The 20,300-nt window shown below is 42.7% G+C and overlaps 1 protein-coding gene across 1 annotated transcript; it reads right to left on the bottom strand.

Moving 5' to 3' along the window:
• Positions 1-992: 992 nt before the first annotated feature.
• On the bottom strand, positions 993-19,922 carry LOC103638746 (uncharacterized). The gene is made up of 4 exons (XM_020544663.1): positions 19,857-19,922; positions 19,506-19,767; positions 1,153-1,230; positions 993-1,027 (listed from the first exon to the last, which is right to left on the bottom strand). Exons 1-4 carry the CDS (start codon positions 19,893-19,895, stop codon positions 993-995), a joined length of 414 nt encoding a protein of 137 aa, XP_020400252.1. The 5' UTR covers positions 19,896-19,922.
• Between the last annotated feature and the right edge of the window lie 378 nt (positions 19,923-20,300).

Genomic DNA, 20,300 nt, shown 5'->3' on the forward strand with positions numbered 1-20,300 from the left:
TGGACCGACTCTACTGAGTCGGCCAGACATCTTGGAAGTGTTTTGCTTCTGGTTGTCTGCGAACCGTCTGACCTTCATGGCCGGACTATCCGTGTCTGTCCTAGACTATCTGACCTTATTGTTCGGACCGTCCGGCATACGTAGGTCAGGTTACCATGATCGGGTATTCGATTGTGCTTGACCCTCGAGCGTCCAACCTACCCTATGGATGGGGACATAACCTTAGCACGGTGATTAGAAATGATTCATTAGCCATATCAGCCACCAAGAACAATGATGTTTATTGAACTATAGAACTTCCGCACATGGAATAAACACTATCCAACTCAATGATCTACAAGCTCGAGTATTAGTTGTACTAACAAATAAACCATTTACTTGAAACTATTTGACAACACTGATTATGTAGTTTGCAATTAAACAATAACTAAATAGTGACAAGAAAATATTATAAGTAGGGGTGGAAACGGATCGAATACGCACGGATACGAATTCGAATGTTATAATTTACCATATTTTAATCCGAATTCAAATACGAATCCGAATATCCTCGGATACGAATACAAAACGAATGTTCGAATCCGAATTCATATTCAAATATTTAATCAATTAAATTCAAACTATATATCCTAAAATTTAAATCGTGTGGACTTAATGTTTCTAAAATACCAAATTAAAGTAAAAAAGCAAGAAGAAAATCCCTTTGTGTGTCATGTATATGAGCATGGTATTCATGTACTATCTCTCTACAAGAACGGCTGCTTGAAAACAAAGTTGTAGATTTTTTATCAAAGCAAAATGTGCCTAAATCTGCAATAAGCAGGAAAGTGATCCGATTTCACAAATCTGCAACAAGCAGGAAAGTGATTGGTATGGTGGTTTTCCAGCCACACTTTTTTTACACAGCATTGCCTACTCCTAGTCGTTTGTGTCTAATAAAAAAGCATCATCCAAAGCATGTTGCTGCTTCATTAGCGCCAGCCATGCTTTCTCTACGGAATGCCACTTTGACCTGAGATTTTGGAATCTGCAACGCGACGCCAAGAGTACAGGGATACAACATAAGAGTGAAAAAATATAAAACAATGTGTTATAGAAATCCATCATAAGAGTGAAAACTAACAATAAAAAGTAAGTACATAGTTCATATACCTTCATCTTGTTGGACTTCATCATTTATATAATCATCACTTGGTAACTCATCAAGAATTGAAGATACATCATTTTGATCTGAAATAAATAAATAAACACAAAATGTTACTAGTGATTCATCCATTGAATGGGCTTTCAGTTTAACAGATACACAATACTGAGAAGTATAGAAGTGGCAATGACCTATCCTCGACGCTCTTATCCAATCATTAGAGCAAATAAGTGCCTCGACAACTTGAGGGTGCAAGGAACTACGATATTTATGAACAACTCTTCCTCCAGAAGAGAATGCTGACTCAGATGCTACTGTTGTAGCAGGAATAGCCAAAACATCCCTTGCAACTCGAGCAAGGATAGGATATTTTCCATAGTGTGCTTTCCACCAACTCAAAATGTCAAAGTATTCACCATCTTTCCACTTCAATAATGGCTCACTGGTATAGTTATCTAGATCAGACTTCACTTGGTCAGATTCATTGTCCCTCAAAAATGAATTTAGTCTTTTTTTTTCCTTGGCTCCTCATTTAAGTCCACATAGCAATGAGAAGTTCTAGTACTTATGCTAGTTCTATCTGTAGGTTGCTGCACATTGCTAGTATCCAGTGAAGCATAGATGTCGGAATAAGAATCATAAATCATCTGTAAAACTTTTTTGAATTCATACATATCATCAAATCCATAATCATCTAACATCTCACTATAATAAAATTCAACTACCTTCATCTTGTACCGAGGATCTAAGAAGCATGCAACTGCAAGAGTAATATTGCTTGTCTCCCAATACTTGTCAAATTTTTCCTTCATGGACTTTGTCATTTTAACAATGAAACTACCATTTCTATTGAGCCACTCAATAATTTTGAGATTAATTTCACAAAATTCGAAAAAGAACAAGTTTGATGTTGGATAATGATTCCCAGAGAGAATTTTGGTGGCATCATAAAATATTTCTAAGCAATTGCATAGGGTAGTAGCATTCTCCCATTCTTCCCTTGAAGGAGCATGTGAACCATATTTATCTGGATTGAGTAAAATAAGCCTTTGAAAAACTCTTTTATAGTGAAGAGCATCTGCTAACATTAAGTGTGTTGAATTCCATCTAGTAGACACATCTAAAGAAAGACCTCTTTCTGATATTCCCATATCAGCAACATGCTTAAAAATATCTCCTCTTGCAAAGGTGAGCTCTTGACAATAAGGACTAATGCACGATCGTTTGCAATAACAGTTGATATTGTACTCACACCATCCCTAGCAATGAGGTTGATAACATGGGCAGCACACCACACATGAAAGAACTTGCCCCCACAATGTACAGTTCCAACATTCTTAAGGATTGAAATGACTGTGTCTACACAAACATCATTTGCTGATGCATTATCTAGGGTCAATGCAAACAATTTATGATCAATATTCCATGAGGCCATGTTTTGCATAAATGCAGCACTCAAATTAGCTCATGTATGCCTTCCTTCAAGATGCATGAAATTTATTATCCTTTTGTGTATCTTCCATTCATCATCAATGAAGTGGCAAGTAACACATAGGTACCCCTTATTCTGATTAGAAGTCCATACATCCATCGTGTAGCTAAATCGACAATTAAGAGAGCTAAAATAGTCAAAAAGCTCGTTCTTCTCATTGTGAAAAATTTCCATTATCCTAGTCCTTGTTGTTTTGCGCCCATTTATTGGGAACTTTGGGCGTAAAGATCTAATAAAGTCATTTGTATACTCATGCTCACAAAAATTGAATGGATACTCATGCATGATAATTGCTAGATAGTATTTCCTGACACTGGTTTCTTCATCATAGATGTCAACATTTGAACATTATTTTTTCACACGGGTTTTTTATCCTTTTGAAAGTCGCCTAGAGGGGGGTGAATAGGGCGAATCTGAAATTTATAAACTTAAGCACAACTACAAGTCGGGTTAGCGTTAGAAATATAAACGAGTCTGATAGAGAGGGTGGAAAACAAATCGCAAGCGAATAAAGAGTATGACACAAGGATTTGTTTTACAGAGGTTCGGTTCTTGCAAAACTACTCCCCGTTGAGGTGGTCACAAAGACCGGGTCTCTTTCAACCCTTTCCCTCTCTCAAACGGTCACTTAGACCGAGTGAGCTTCTCTTCTCAATCAAATGGAACACAAAGTTCCCGCAAGGACCACCACACAATTGGTGTCTCTTGCCTCGGTTACAATTGAGTTTGATCACAAGAAAGAATGAGAAAGAAGAAGCAATCCAAGTGCAAGAGCTCAAAAGAACACAAATGTCGCTCTCTCTAGTCACTATTAGATTTGGAGTGATTCCGGACTTGGGAGAGGATTTGATCTCTTTGGTTGTGTCTAGAATTGAATGCTATAGCTCTTGTATGGTGTAGGAAGTTGGAAAACTTGGATGCTATTGAATGTGGGGTGGTTGGGGTATTTATAGCCCCAACCACCAAAAGTGGCCATTGGGAGGCTGTCTGTCGCATGGTGCACCGGACAGTCCGGTGCGCCACCGGACACTGTCCGGTGCGCCAGCCACGTCAGCCGGCCATTGGGTTCTGACCGTTGGAGCTCTGACTGGTGGGGCCTTTGGGCTGTTCGGTGGTGCACTGGACAGGTCCTGTAGACTGTCCGGTGCGCCGCCTGTCGCTGCTCTGACTCTGACACGCACTTTAGCGCATTGAATGCGTTTGCAGTCGACCGTTGGCGCGAAGTAGTCGTTGCTCCGCTGGCACATCGGACAGTCCGGTGAATTATAGTGGAGCGGCCTCGGCCTCCCCTTTTCTCGAAGGTGGCAAGTTCTGCTTTGAGTTCCCTAGTGCACCGGACAGTCCGGTGCGCCAGACCAGGATGCCTTTGGGATGTCTTTAGCTCTCTTTATTTGAAACCATCTTTGGTCTTTTTATTGGCTTGTTGTGAACCTTTGGCACCTGTAGAACTTATAATCTAGAGCAAACTAGTTAGTCCAATTATTTGTGTTGGGCAATTCAACCACCAAAATCTATTTAGGAAAAGGTGTAAGCCTATTTCCCTTTCAATCTCCCCCTTTTTGGTGATTGATGCCAACACAAACCAAAGCAAATATAGAAATGCATAATTGAACTAGTTTGCATAATTGTAAGCGCAAAGATTGCTAAGAATTTGAACCAATAAATTCTCATAAGATATGCATGGATTGTTTCTTTATATTTTAACATTTTGGACCACGCTTGCACCACATGTTTTGTTTTTGCGAATTCTTTTGTAAATTCTTTTCAAAGTCCTTTTGCAAATGGTCAAAGGATACATGAATAAGATTTTAAGAAGCATTTTCAAGATTTGAAATTTTCTCCCCCTGTTTCAAATGCTTTTCCTTTGACTAAAACAAAACTCCCCCTTAATGAAATCCTCCTCTTAGTGTTCAAGAGGGTTTTTTTAAAAAATTTTTGAAGATACTAGTACTTTCTCCCCCTTTTGAACACAATAAGATATCAATTTGAAAATCTTTATTTTAAAATTAAGTGGTGGTGCGGTCCTTTTGCTTTGGGCTAATACTTTCTCCCCCTTTGGCATGAATCGCTAAAAACGGATACTTGAGTGAAATATGAGCCCTTGGTGTAACTACTTTCTCCCCCGTTGGCAAACAAAATATGAGTGAAGATTATACCAAATACGAAGAGCGACGTGGAGCGACGGCGAAGGATGAGTAATCTTGATGGAGTGGAGTGGAAGCCTTTGTCTTCGCCGAAGACTCCGTTCCCCTTTCAATCTATGACTTGGTTTGAAATAGACTTGAAAACACATTAGTCATAGCATATAAAAGAGATATGATCAAAGGTATATTTATGAGCTATGTGTGCAAAACATCAAAAGAAATTCCTAGAATCAAGAATATTTAGCTCATGCCTAATGTTGGGGACTTGTTCTCAGATGCTTCAAGAACAAGGCAACACAGAAAATGTTAATCGGTTAAGTCCTTCGTCCTACGAAGCATTATTTCCCTTGGGATATAATGATTTTCGGACGAAGGTCACAAAGGGCGAACCTTTATAAATGCATTACATATCGACGAAGAATGAGTTACAAGAAACATAAAGAATTACGTAGATCATCATATATCATTATTATATATAAATAAAAATAACATTGAATTACAGATGTACCTCCAATTTGAAGGAAATGAAAGTACAAGCGTGACGCAAAAGTGAACACCAAATCAGCGTGAATAGTACGGGGGTACTGTTCACCTATTTATAGGCACGGGGTACAACCCATACAAAATTACATACATGCCCTTTACATTTGGTGGTAATTCTATAGTAATCTATCGAGGTCTAAATGGCCTTTTCATCTTCAAGTCGGTTCCCTTTTCTGCGAACATGCCGAAGCTTTCCTGCTTCACAGCTTCGGCGCTGTGTCAACCTTCGTATCTTTTGAGCTTCTCCCTCTCTGATACGAGTCCGAAGATACCTGTTCACACATTATACTCTAGAAACACTGTTAAATCATGTTTTTGAGGACCTTCGGAAGCCGAAGGCCCCCAACAGTAGCCCCTCGCAATATTAATTTGTTAAAATAATAAATTTAGATTGCGACATGGACGAAGGCTTTAAGCCGAAGGTCCGAAAAAACACCTTCCCTTTGCTAGAATAGCAACATTCACTGACAGGCGGGGTCTTTTAATTTTTACCGCACCGAGCGTATAAATAAGAGCATACCGCGAGCTCATTTGGTACGCTCTCTTGTCACTTGCTCTCGCTCGCTCGATTTTTAGCTTTTGCGCGCTAAGATTCCCTGAGTCTTTAGTTTTAAAGCTTCGGCTTTGAAAACAGTTTTTTAGTATTTCCGAAGATGTCTGGAGACAAGGAAGCTGTTGCTGAGACGAAGCTGTCTCTTGATGAAGAGAAAAAGAAAACTGCTGGTGAGACGAAGCTGACTCTTGATGAGGAGAAAAACTTGGGGTTTCTTATAGCGATGTCGAAGACAAACACAGAAAAAATTACCAAGGAAATTCTGGAAGGCTTGTCTGAGGATACTGGTGACAGTGACAATTATGATGTGGACAGCGGTAGCGAAGACTCCGAAGATCGTCCCTGGCGACCAAGCCATTCAGTTTATGGTAAATCAACTATCAAAGAGAATCATCTTGTCAACATGAGAGGAAGGTATTTTCGGGATTTGTCCATTGTGAGGGCCGATGAAGGAGAGAAGACTTGTCCACACCCTGAAGAAAATGAAGTCGTAGTATACCGAAGCTTTCTGAAAGCTGGGCTACGATTTCCCTTGAGTAGCTTCGTCGTGGAGGTGTTGAAAATCTTCGAAGTCTATCTTCATCAACTTACTCCCGAGGCAATTATAAGGCTAAATATCTTCGTGTGGGCCGCGAGAAGCCAAGGTCTGAAGCCTGATGCAAGAAGCTTCTGTAATATACACGAATTATTATATGAAACAAAGCCTTGGGGCAAAGAACAGTACCATAATAACTTTGGCTGCTACAGTTTCGTCTCTCGGTCCGGGGCAAGCTGTCCCGTACCAACCTTTCGGAAGAGATGGCCCGGGGATTGGATGACAGAATGGTTTTATGTGAAGAATGACCTATCAGCACGAGAAGATATCAAAGGTATAATTATGCGTCCTATTTGGCAAAGCTTCGGCCTTCGGAGGCCGAAGGTGGAAATGAATGAAGCTGCCGAAGAATGCCAGAGGGCCTTCGGCGTCATCTGCTCTTTTATTGGAACAAGAGATTTAGTACAAGAGCATATTGCCTTCCGGGTGTGGCCTCTTGCGGAGAAATGGGAAATGCCTTAAGAAACCATAAAAGAGGCCGACGAAGGTGGGCTTGTGAGACTGAAGTACACCTTCAAGTTTGGAGATAAATTTACTGAGCCAGATGATGACTGGCTAAAGAGTATTGAAAATTTAAGTGACGAATTGCTTGGTGCTTATTCGAAGGCCGAAGACACTGCGATGTCAGCAGCCTTCGGAGGCCGAAAAAAGAAGAGGCTGAATCGGGTATTTGATGCAATTGGGTTTGTTTACCCTGACTATTGCTACTCCGTCCGAAGGCAGAAAAGAAAGAACACAACCTCTGCAAAAGAAGAAGCTGCAACTGCTCCTAGCGAGCCAGAGCCTGAAAGAAAGAAAATAAAAGTCCTCACTCACCGGCCGCGCTATATCGAACCAGCTTCGGTGCCGGAGTTTACCGAAAAATCTTCTTCGGCTACCGAGGCTAAAAAGCCAACCAGACCAGTCACGCCGCCTGCAGCTGCAGGGATGACCGAAACGGCGAAAAAGATAGAACTAGAAGAACCGAAGGTTTCGTTGCCAGAAACCAAAGAAATGGCCGAAGCGCCATCCACAGAAAAAATTACAGAAGTGGAAAAACCAACTGAAGAAAAAGTACCAGAAATTGTGAGTCCTGCAGCAAATGTTGAGACAATAAAAAATCAAAAAGTGCCAGCAGTGACTCCAAAAAGAAGAAGAATGGCCAATGTGCTAGATGTACTAGAAACAATTAAAACTTCAAGCACACCTCCGAAGAAGGCTGCTGCCATTCCTGAAACGACAACTGAAATTTCTGATAACAAAACTCCAGTGCAAGGGACTGAAGCCGAAGCTGGGTCCTCAGAGCCCGCGAAGATAGAATCCTTGGAAACTGAGGAAAAAATAACAAAGCCAACTTTTGTTGAAGAGATCGGAGTCATTGCCCCCGAAGCATCCATCAGAGTTCGTGATTATATTGTTCGTCATGCTTCGGGGAAAAAACTTTCAGAAAAAGAGGAGCAAGAGGCCCAGCATTACGCCCAAAAGCTGAAGTATCCAAAGGGGGCGTTAATATTCAATGGTAGTGGAGAAGAAGACTTTTTGTATTGCCTCCCTGACAACAAGGAAATTTCTGTTTGCCGGGAGATGAGCAAGAGCTTCGGATTCCCAACCTTAGAAGATGGGCTCTCGGTGCTGTCGAAGAACGATTTGGCCGACAGCCTGGCCTACAATAGCTTAAAGGTGCGACAAATGGGATCCTTGTATTCTTTGTTGATACCAAAAAACCTTTTGCTTGTTTTATTGAAACACACATACTTTTCTTTGCAGGGCCTGATACTTAGTAATACCCTCAGGGCACAAAAAGATGCTGAAGACGAAGGGTGTACTATAGCCCTGAGCAACCTTCGTTCCGAAGTAATTGAACTGAGGAACGAAGGCCTCGAAAAAGATAAAATATTACACTCATTGGTAAATAAAATAAAGGAAGACGAAGCTGCGTTCAAGAGTCAGGCTGAAGCTCAGAAACGCGAAATAGAAGATCTTCGGAAACAACTGGCCAGAGCCAGGGAAGAACGTATACTTGAAGAAACAAGGCGAGAGCTCAGCGACCAATGGGCGAATCACTTGGAAGCAACTGTTGAAGAGCTTCGTTCATCCAAGAAGAGGTGCTATAACAAATCTATAGAATGTGTTAAGAAGTTGAAGGCTAGCTTCGCCAGGGTCGGCGCCTTCTCTAATGAAGAAAACTTTATAAGAGGCAATCCCGAAGGTCCTATTGAATGGATCGACCACGAAGCTGAAGCCTTCGAAGAAATTTTAAAGAGCCGTGGGGATATATGTGCTTTCTCTGGGGCCAGAGGAATTGCCACCATTCTAGAGAAGAAGGGCTGTGAACACGTAAAAATCTTAGCACAATCTGAAACTGCTTTGTCCTTTGAAGACGCAAAAGACCCTTCGGCCGAAGCAAGCATAATTGGTGGAAAGTTTTTTACTGATATCTGGGATAATGGTGGCCGAGAAATGGCAGGAGAAATTATTCAAAGAAGTGAAAAGGGCATTCACGATGCTAGAGAAGTGGCTAAGGCTGCTGAAAAGAGCACAGAGCCCGAAGGTCAATTAGGTATTAACTAATAGTTTGTATTGTGTTGTAATTTTTGGTTTTAAGCTTCGTTTTCCGTTTGTAATAGCAGCATAGCCGTGTCCTGTCCTTCAGATCCTGCTGAAGCGTCTCCAGGCCCTCAGCCGAAAGGAGACGATGAAATTAAAAAGATGGCCGAAGCAATCATGGACGAAGTCGTCAATCGACTCCTGAATGAGGCTGCAGAAGTGGTTCTAAAAGAAAATTGAACACTATTGTAAATTAAACTTCTGAATTGTAACATTTTGTAATCCTGAATGTAATATACCCTTTTTATTGCTTAATTCTTTACGATGCATGAAACTTTACACGTACCGCTTTTTGAGTCTTTGACGAAAAAACACCTTCCCTTCTTTTCATGCTTCGTGAAGAAGGATTTTTGTTTGTCACAACAATATCCAGTGTTCTGATGAATAATATCCAGGCTTCTTGACAATGTGAAGCTACTTAGCATGGTTTGCCCTTTTCAAAACATTCTTCCGAAGATCGATGTCACGTCCCCTTCTTGTGCTTTATGCAATATGATGTATGATGCTTATGTTATGCGAAATGATGCGATGATGTTATGCTGAGTAAGATGTTGTTTATTCCGAAGATACACGCATTCCTGTGACAAAACATACAAAATTTTTCATTATAAGCCTCCCTTAGGAGCTTCTTCGCCTTTTACTTCAGCGGAATCAGCGTTGACTTTTCGCTGTAAGCTCTGCATTCCCTTAGGAACGTCTTTGGAGCTTCTTCGCCTTTACTTTTGGCGGAATCAGCGTTGACTTTTCGCTGTAAGCTCTGCATTCCCTTAGGAACGACTTTGGAGCAAAAAACTTACACTGCGTTCCCTTTGGAACGACTTCTTTGTGACTTCGGCAACTTACTCTGCGTTCCTTAGAACGACTTTTTGCTGTTTCGAATAATTTTTGGTAGTCCGAAGGTCCTCTTGATTATCACAAGTCTTTAAACTTTAACAATTTAAGCCTGAGAAAAATATATTTTCCTTGTGGGAATCAACGAAAGTATTTATATGAAACCTAAACAATGTCCTTTATTACAGAAAACAAAACTGGATAGAAAAGATTGCTATTAGGGTAGGATATTTGTCAATAGATGTGCTTTGACTCTGGCACGGTGCTGTTGACTGTACGAGCTTCGGACTGCTCTCGGAAGTCCCTTTGGTGTGGAGCATACTGGCTCCCTTCTGGCTGCTGTCCTTGCTGTAACGGAGGTGGAGGCGGAGGTTGTTGCCAAGAAGCTTGAGATTGATTCGCCGAAGCAACAGAAACTGCAGGGTGGTTGCCCACATACTCTGGGATGTAGGGCGAGTGATACGAAGCTGTATGCATGACCTGCTTCGGCTGAGCTTGTTGTGCTGCGGCTTCGGCTATTTCCTTTTGCTTCTGGATGGTAACATGACACATCCTGGTAGTATGGCCCTTGTTCTCACCACAGAATAAGCAAAAGATTCTTCTCTGTTGATCACCAAATCTTCCTCCGAAGCCCCTGGCACCTCTGCCTCTTGGAGCTGGTGGTCGGAAGGGAGCTTGCTGTTGCCCCGAAGCCTGTGAGGAATATTGTGGCCTTTGCTGTTGGCTCCCCTTATCATCACTTTGTGTAGAGTTATGAATTGATCTAACATGCCTCGGGTAAAACCTCCCACCGAAGCCCCTGGTCATTTCAGAAAACCTGAAGGCCTCCTCCCTTCTTTGGCGAAAATCGTTATCGGCCCGAATGTACTCATCCATCTTCTGGAGAAGCTTCTCCAAAGTTTGAGGGGGCTTCCTGGCGAAGTACTGAGCTGACGGTCCTGGCCGAAGCCCCTTGATCATGGCCTCAATGACAATTTCATTGGGCACCGTTGGTGCCTGTGCCCTCAAACGCAAGAACCTTCGGACATACGCCTGAAGGTATTCTTCATGATCCTGGGTGCACTGGAACAGAGCCTGAGCAGTAACCGGCTTCGTCTGAAACCCTTGGAAGCTAGTTAACAAGAGGTCCTTCAGCTTCTGCCATGAAGTGATCGTTCCTGGTCGAAGGGAGGAATACCAGGTTTGAGCAACACTTCTGACAGCGATAACAAAAGATTTGGCCATGACCGCAGCATTGCCACCATAGGAAGATACTGTTGCCTCGTAGCTCATCAAAAACTGCTTCGGGTCTGAGTGGCCATCGAATACGGGAAGCTGAGGAGGCTTGTAGGACGGAGGCCAAGGTGTAGCCTGCAGCTCAGCAGACAGAGGAGAAGCATCGTCAAAAACAAAATTCCCATGATGGAAATTGTCATACCAGTCATCTCCGTTGGGAAAACCCTCCTGATGAAGGTCTTGGTGCTGAGGCCTTCGGTGTTGCTCATCCTGAGCAAGGTGACGAACTTCTTCAGAGGCTTCGTCTATCTGCCTCTGTAGTTCAGCTAGCCTGGCCATCTTTTCTTTCTTCTTCTGCACTTGTTGATGAAGCATCTCCATATCTCTGATTTCTTGATCTAACTCGTCCTCTGGTGGTGACGGGCTAACAGCCTTCCTTTTCTGGCTTCGGGCCTCCCGAAGAGAGACTGTCTCTTGATTGTGGTCCAGCGGTTGTAGAGCTGCAGTCCCAGGTGCTGAAGCTTTCTTCGGCGCCATAACGAAGGTTTATGATCGCCGAAGATAAAAAACTTCAAAGAGTGGAAGTGAGTTCACCGGAGGTGGGCGCCAATGTTGGGGACTTGTTCTCAGATGCTTCAAGAACAAGGCAACACAGAAAATGTTAATCGGTTAAGTCCTTCGTCCTACGAAGCATTATTTCCCTTGGGATATAATGATTTTCGGACGAAGGTCACAAAGGGCGAACCTTTATAAATGCATTACATATCGACGAAGAATGAGTTACAAGAAACATAAAGAATTACGTAGATCATCATATATCATTATTATATATAAATAAAAATAACATTGAATTACAGATGTACCTCCAATTTGAAGGAAATGAAAGTACAAGCGTGACGCAAAAGTGAACACCAAATCAGCGTGAACAGTACGGGGGTACTGTTCACCTATTTATAGGCACGGGGTACAACCCATACAAAATTACATACATGCCCTTTACATTTGGTGGTAATTCTATAGTAATCTATCGAGGTCTAAATGGCCTTTTCATCTTCAAGTCGGTTCCCTTTTCTGCGAACATGCCGAAGCTTTCCTGCTTCACAGCTTCGGCGCTGTGTCAACCTTCGTATCTTTTGAGCTTCTCCCTCTCTGATACGAGTCCGAAGATACCTGTTCACACATTATACTCTAGAAACACTGTTAAATCATGTTTTTGAGGACCTTCGGAAGCCGAAGGCCCCCAACACCTAAGTTTGTTAAATATTTGTTCATCAAGTGGCTTGGTAAAGATATCGGCTAATTGTTCCTTGGTGTTAATATATGCAATCTCGATATCCCCCTTTTGTTGGTGATCCCTTAGAAAATGATACCGAATGGCTATGTGTTTAGTGCGGCTATGTTCAACGGGATTATCCGTCATGCGGATTGCACTCTCATTATCACATAGAAGAGGAACTTTGGTTAATTTGTAACCGTAGTCCCTAAGGGTTTGCCTCATCCAAAGCAATTGCGCGCAACAATGGCCTGCGACAATATACTCGGCTTCGGCGGTAGAAAGAGCGACAGAATTTTGCTTCTTTGAAGCCTAAGACACCAGAGACCTTCCCAAGAACTGGCAAGTCCCCGATGTGCTCTTTCTATTAATTTTACACCCCGCCCAATTGGCATCCAAATAACCAATTAAATCAAATGTGGATCCCCGAGGGTACCAAAGCCCAAACTTAGGAGTATAAACTAAATATCTCAAGATTCGTTTTACGGTCGTAAGGTGAGCTTCCTTAGGGTCGGCTTGGAATCTTGCACACATGCATACGGAAAGCATTATATCCGATCGTGAAGCACATAAATAGAGTAAAGAACCTATCATCGACCAGTATACCTTTTGATCTACGGATTTACCTCCCGTGTCGAGGTCGAGATGCCCATTGGTTCCCATGGGTGTCTTGATGGGCTTGGCATCCTTCATCCCAAACTTGTTTAGAATGTCTTGAATATACTTCGTTTGGCTAATGAAGGTGCCCTCTTGGAGTTGCTTCACTTGAAATCCCAAGAAGTACTTCAACTCCCTCATCATAGACATCTCGAATTTCTGTGTCATGATCCTACTAAATTCCTCACATGTAGATTCGTTAGTAGACCCAAATATAATATCATCAACATAAATTTGGCATACAAACAAATCATTGTCAAGAGTTTTAGTAAATAAAGTAGGATCGGCCTTTCCGACTTTGAAGCCATTAGTGATAAGAAAGTGTCTTAGGCATTCATATCATGCTCTTGGGGCTTGCTTGAGCCCATAAAGCGCCTTAGAGAGTTTATACACATGGTTAGGATACTCACTATCTTCGAAGCTGGGAGGTTGCTCAACATAGACCTCTTCCTTGATTGGTCCGTTGAGGAAGGCACTTTTCACGTCCATTTGGTAAAGCTTGAAGCCATGGTAAGTAGCATAGGCAAGTAAAATGCGAATTGATTCTAGCCTAGCTACGGGTGCATAGGTTTCACCGAGATCCAAACCTTCGACTTGTGAATATCCCTTGGCCACAAGTCGGGCTTTGTTCCTTGTCACCACACCATGCTCATCTTGCTTGTTGCGGAAAACCCACTTGGTTCCTACAACATTTTGGTTAGGACGTGGAACTAAATGCCATACCTCATTCCTAGTGAAGTTGTTGAGCTCCTCTTGCATCGCCACCACCCAATCCGAATCTTGAAGTGCTTCCTCTACCCTGTGTGGCTCAATAGAGGAAACAAAAGAGTAATGTTCACAAAAATGAGCAACACGAGACCGAGTAGTTACCCCCTTTTGAATATCACCGAGGATTGTGTTCACGGGGTGATCTCGTTGGATTGCTTGGTGGACTCTTGGGTGTGGCGGTCTTGGAACTTGTTCATCTTCCTCATCTTGATCATGGGCATCTCCCCCTTGATCATTGCTCTCCTCTTGAGGTGGCTCAACTTCTTGATCTTCTCCTTCATCATTTTGAGCCTTATCCTCATCTTGAGTTGGTGGAGATGCTTGTGTGGAGGAGGATGGTTGATCTTGTGCATGTGGTGGCTCTTTGGATTCCTTAGGACACACATCCCCAATAGACATGTTCCTTAGTGCGACGCACTGAGCCTCTTCATCACCTATCTCATCAAGATCAACTTGCTCTACTTGAGAGCCATTAGTCTCATCAAACACAATGTCACAAGAAACTTCAACTAGTCCAGAGGACTTGTTAAAGACTCTATATGCCCTTGTGTTTGAATCATATCCTAGTAAAAAGCCTTCTACAGCCTTAGGAGCAAATTTAGATTTTCTACCTCTTTTAACAAGAATAAAGCATTTGCTACCAAAGACTCTAAAATATGAAACATTTGGCTTTTTACCGGTGAGGAGTTTGTAAGATGTCTTCTTGAGGATTCAGTGTAGATATAGTCGGTTGATGGTGTAGCAGGCGGTGTTGACCACCTCGGCCCAAAACCGATCCGAAGTCTTGTACTCATCAAGCATGGTCCTTGCCATGTCCAATAGAGTTCTATTCTTCCTCTCCACTACACCATTTTGTTGTGGCGTGTAGGGAGAGGAGAACTCATGCTTGATGCCCTCCTCCTCAAGGAAGCTTTCGATTTGTGAGTTCTTGAACTCCGTCCCGTTATCGCTTCTAATCTTTTTTATCCTTAAGCCGAACTCATTTTGAGCCTGTCTCAAGAATCCCTTTAAGGTCTCTTGGGTATGAGATTTTTCCTGCAAAAAGAACACCCAAGTGAAGCGAGAATAGTCATCCACAATAACTAGACAGTACTTACTCCCACCGATGCTTATGTAAGCTATCGGGCCGAATAGGTCCATGTGTAGGAGCTCGAGTGGCCTGTCAGTCGTCATGATGTTCTTATGTGGATGATGAACACCAACTTGCTTCCCTGCCTGACATGCGCTACAAATCCTGTCTTTCTCAAAATGAACATTTGTTAGTCCCAAAATGTGTTCTCCCTTTAGAAGCTTGTGAAGATTCTTCATCCCAACATGTGCTAGTCGGCGATGCCAGAGCCAGCCCATGTTAGTCTTAGCAATTAAGCAAGTGTCGAGTTCAGCTCTATCAAAATCTACTAAGTATAGCTGACCCTCTAATACTCCCTTAAATGCTATTGAATCATCACTTCTTCTAAAGACAGTGACACCTACATCCGTAAAAAGACAGTTGTAACCCATTTTTCATAATTGCGAAACTGAAAGCAAGTTGTAATCTAAAGAATCTACAAGAAAAACATTTGAAATGGAATGGTCAGGTGATATAGTAATTTTACCCAATCCTTTGACCAAACCTTGATTACCATCCCCGAATGTGATAGCTCGTTGGGGATCTCGATTTTTCTCATAGGAGGAGAACATCTTCTTCTCCCCTGTCATATGGTTTGTGCACCCGCTGTCGATGATCCAACTTGAGCCCCCGGATGCATAAACCTACAAAACAAATTTAGTTCTTGATTTTAGGTACCCAAACGATTTTGGGTCCTTTGACATTAGATACAAGAACTTTGGGTACCCAAACACAAGTCTTTGATTCCTTGTGTTTGCCCCCAACATACTTGGCAACTACTTTGCCAGATTTGTTAGTTAAGACATAAGATGCATCAAAAGTTTTAAATGAAATGTTAGAATCATTTGATGCAATAGGAGTTTTCTTTCTAGGCAATTTAGCACGGGTTGATTGCCTAGAGCTAGATGTCTCACCCTTATACATAAAAGCATGATTAGGGCCATGGTGAGACTTCCTAGAATGAATTCTCCTAATTTTGTGCTCGGGATAACCGGCCGGGTACAAAATGTAACCCTCGTTATCTTGAGGCATAAGAGCCTTGCCCTTAAAAAAGTTAGACAATCTTTTAGGAGGGGCATTAAGTTTGACATTGTCTCCCTTTTGGAAGCCAATGCCATCCTTGATACCAGGGCGTCTCCAACTATAGAGCATGCTTCTAGCAAATTTAAAATTTTCATTTTCATTTTCTAAGTCATGCTCATTGATTTTGGCATTAAGTTGAGCTATGTGATCATTTTGTTTCTTAATTAAAGCTAGGTGATCATGAATAGCGTCAACATTAATGTCTCTACATCTAGTGCAAATGGAAACATGCTCAATAGTAGATGTAGAAGGTTTGCAAGAATTAAGTTCAACAATCTTAGCACGTAAAATGTCATTCTTATCTCTAAGATCGGATATGGAAGCATTGCAAACATCTAATTCTTTAGCCTTAGCAATTAATTTTTCATTATCATTTCTAAGGCTAGCAAGAGAGACATTCAATTCTTCAATCTTAGCAAGTAAATTAACATTATTATCTCTAAGATTGGGAATTGAAACATCACAAACATTTGAATCAACCTTAGTAATTAAAGCATTCTCATTTCTAAGGTTGGTAACAACATCATGGCAAGTGCTTAGCTCACTAGATAGTTTTTTACATTTTTCTACTTCTAGAGCATAAGCATTCTTAACCTTAACATGCTTCTTATTTTCTTTAATTAGGAAGTCCTCTTGAGAATCTAAGAGTTCATCCTTCTCATGAATAGCACTAATTAATTCATTTAATTTTTCCTTTTGTTGCATGTTTAGGTTGGCAAAAAGGGTACGCAAATTATCCTCCTCATCACTACAATTATCCTCATCACTAGAGGTTTCATATTTAGTGGAGGATTTTGATTTTACCTTCTTCCTTTTGTCGTCCTTTGCCATGAGGCACTTGTGGCCGACGTTGGGGAAGAGAAGGCCCTTGGTGACGGCGATGTTGGCGGTATCCTCGTCAGAGGAGGAGTCGGTGGAGCTCTCGTCGGAGTCCCATTCACGGCACACATGAGCATCGCCGCCCCTCTTCTTGTGGTACCTCTTCTTTTCTCTCCTCTTGCCCTTCTTGTCGTTATCCCTGTCACTGTCACTAGATAGTGGACATTTTGCAATGAAGTGACCGGGCTTACCACACTTGTAGCAAACTTTCTTGGAGCGGGGCTTGTAATCCTTCCCCCTCCTTTGCTTGAGGATTTTGGCGGAAGCTCTTGATGATGAGCGCCATCTCCTCATTGTCGAGCTTAGAGGCGTCGATGGGTTGTCTACTTGATGTAGACTCCTCCTTCTTCTCCTCCGTTGCCTTGAATGCGACCGGTTGTTCTTCGGGCGTGGAGGGGCCATCTTGCTCAATGATTTTCTTTGAGCCTTTGATCATCAACTCAAAGCTCACAAATTTGCCTATTACTTCCTCGAGAGACATTAGTGTATATCTAGGATCACCACGTATTAATTGAACTTGCGTAGGGTTAAGAAAAACGAGTGATCTAAGAATAACCTTGACCATTTCATGGTCATCCCATTTCTTACTCCCGAGGTTGCGCACTTAGTTCACCAAGGTCTTGAGTCGGTTGCACATTTCTTGTGGCTCCTCCCCTTGGCGAAGCCGGAAGCGACCGAGCTCCCCCTCGATCGTCTCCTGCTTGGTGATCTTGGTCACCTCGTCTCCTTCGTGCGCGGTCTTGAGCACGTCCCAAATCTCCTTGGCGCTCTTTAACCCTTGCACCTTGTTATACTCCTCTCGACTTAGAGAGGCGAGGAGTATAGTGGTGGCTTGAGAGTTGAAGTGTCGGATTTGGGCGCCCTCGTCCGAATCATAGTCTTCATCCCCCGGTGATGGTACCTGTACTCCAATCTCAACAACATCCCAAATGCTAGTGTGGAGTGAGGTTAGATGATGCCTCATTTTATCACTCCACATATTATAATCTTCACCATCAAACATAGGTGGTTTGCCTAATGGGACGGAAAGTAATGGAGTACGTTTGGAAATGCGAGGGTAGCGTAAGGGGATCTTACTAAACTTCTTGCGCTCATGGCGCTTAGAAGTTACGGACGGCGTGTCGGAGCCGGAGGTGGATGGCGACGAAGAATCGGTCTCGTAGTAGACCACCTTCCTCATCTTCTTTCTCTTGTCACCGCTCCGACGCGACTTGTTGTGTGAAGGGGATCCCTTCACTTTGTTGGCGGACTCTCCGGATGGAGCCTTCCCATGGCTTGTGGCGGGCTTCTCGTCGGTCCCGATCTCCCTCTTGGCGGATGCTCCTGACATCACTTCGAGCGGTTAGGCTCTAATGAAGCACCGGGCTCTGATACCAATTGAAAGTCGCCTAGAGGGGGGTGAATAGGGCGAATCTGAAATTTATAAACTTAAGCACAACTACAAGTCGGGTTAGCGTTAGAAATATAAACGAGTCCGAGAGAGAGGGCGGAAAACAAATCGCAAGCGAATAAAGAGTATGACACAAGGATTTGTTTTACTGAGGTTTGGTTCTTGCAAACCTACTCCCCGTTGAGGTGGTCACAAAGACCGGGTCTCTTTCAACCCTTTCCCTTTCTCAAACGGTCACTTAGACCGAGTGAGCTTCTCTTCTCAATCAAATGGAACACAAAGTTCCCGCAAGGACCACCACACAATTGGTGTCTCTTGCCTCAGTTACAATTGAGTTTGATCACAAGAAAGAATGAGAAAGAAGAAGCAATCCAAGTGCAAGAGCTCAAAAGAACACAAATGTCGCTCTCTCTAGTCACTATTTAATTTGGAGTGATTCTGGACTTGGGAGAGGATTTGATCTCTTTGGTTGTGTCAAGAATTGAATGTTATAGCTCTTGTATGGTGTAGGAAGTTGGAAAACTTGGATGCTATTGAATGTGGGGGTGGTTGGGGTATTTATAGCCCCAACCACCAAAAGTGGCCGTTGGGAGGCTGTCTGTCGCATGGTGCACCGGACACTGTCCGGTGCACCAGCCACGTCAGCCGGCCGTTGGGTTCTGACCGTTGGAGCTCTGACTGGTGGGGCCTTTGGGCTGTCCGGTGGTGCACCGGACAGGACCTGAAGACTATCCGGTGCGCCGCCTGTCGCTGCTCTGACTCTGGCGCGCACTGTAGCGCATTGAATGCGTTTGCAGTCGACCGTTGGCGCGAAGTAGCCGTTGCTCCGCTGGCACACCGGATAGTCCGGTGTGACACCGGACACTGTCCGGTGCTTCACCGGACAGTCCGGTGAATTATAGCGGAGCGGCCTCCCATTTTCCCGAAGGTGGCAAGTTATGCTTCGAGTTCCCTGGTGCACCGGACACTGTCCGGTGGCACACCGGACAGTCCGGTGCGCTAGACCAGGGTGCCTTTGGGATGTCTTTAGCTCTCTTTATTTGAACCCATCTTTGGTCTTTTTATTGGCTTGTTGTGAACCTTTGGCACCTGTAGAACTCATAATCTAGAGCAAACTAGTTAGTCCAATTATTTGTGTTGGGCAATTCAACCACCAAAATCTATTTAGGAAAAGGTGTAAGCCTATTTCCCTTTCACCTTTTCATCATGAAATGCATAATAATGGGTCCATAGACGTGTTGTACCTTGCTTGCTTGAGGCACAAAGAACATCAACACAATACTTGCATGCTGCCATGGGCTTCTTGGTAACCATGTCATCCACTGTTTCTTCAACAAAAATTTTAGTGTAATGATCCCAAACCTTTGAGGTTTTCTTCTTTGGTAGTTTAACTTTGGTGGCTGAAGTTCTTCCATTTGGAGAATCTGTGTTAGTCTCAGCACCAGCAGCAATAGTCTCACTTTCAATCATATTGGCGCTACCATTTGTCTCAGATGGCGTTGAGTTCTGCAAGAAATAATTTTAATAATGAACATGCTACATATCATGGTACTATAAATAAAACAACTAACAATTTAAGTTATATATGGATATACCTGGTTATTTCTTAACGACCTTGTGTTTCTTGAAACCATGGTTATTGATCTGTTCCTAACTCTGTATATAGTAACCATAGAATTTTAGTTGTTACTGTATATCCCTACAATAACAATAAAATCGTGTGGAAATTCACAAATGCATCATAGTAATACAACACTAAATAGGCCCCCTAAGTAAAGCCACAATTATGCTCTTGATAATAGCAGTACATTGCAGAAATATAGAAAATCAAGTCCCTTAATTATTAAATTTACCAGTGTAATCACCAGATTTGCAAGCTACTGTATTTCTTAGCATCACACTATTCATATAAGTAAATAAATAAATCACCAGATTTGGAGAGGGAAGCAACATTGTGGTAGCCTTACCTTATTGTGCGGAGCAGGCAGGCACCATTGGAGTTGTGTCAGGCCTCATGCCTCCCTACCATGGGACTACAG

This window comes from Zea mays, chromosome 9 (assembly GCF_902167145.1).
Source record: "Zea mays cultivar B73 chromosome 9, Zm-B73-REFERENCE-NAM-5.0, whole genome shotgun sequence".
Classification (NCBI taxonomy): Eukaryota; Viridiplantae; Streptophyta; class Magnoliopsida; order Poales; family Poaceae; genus Zea; species Zea mays.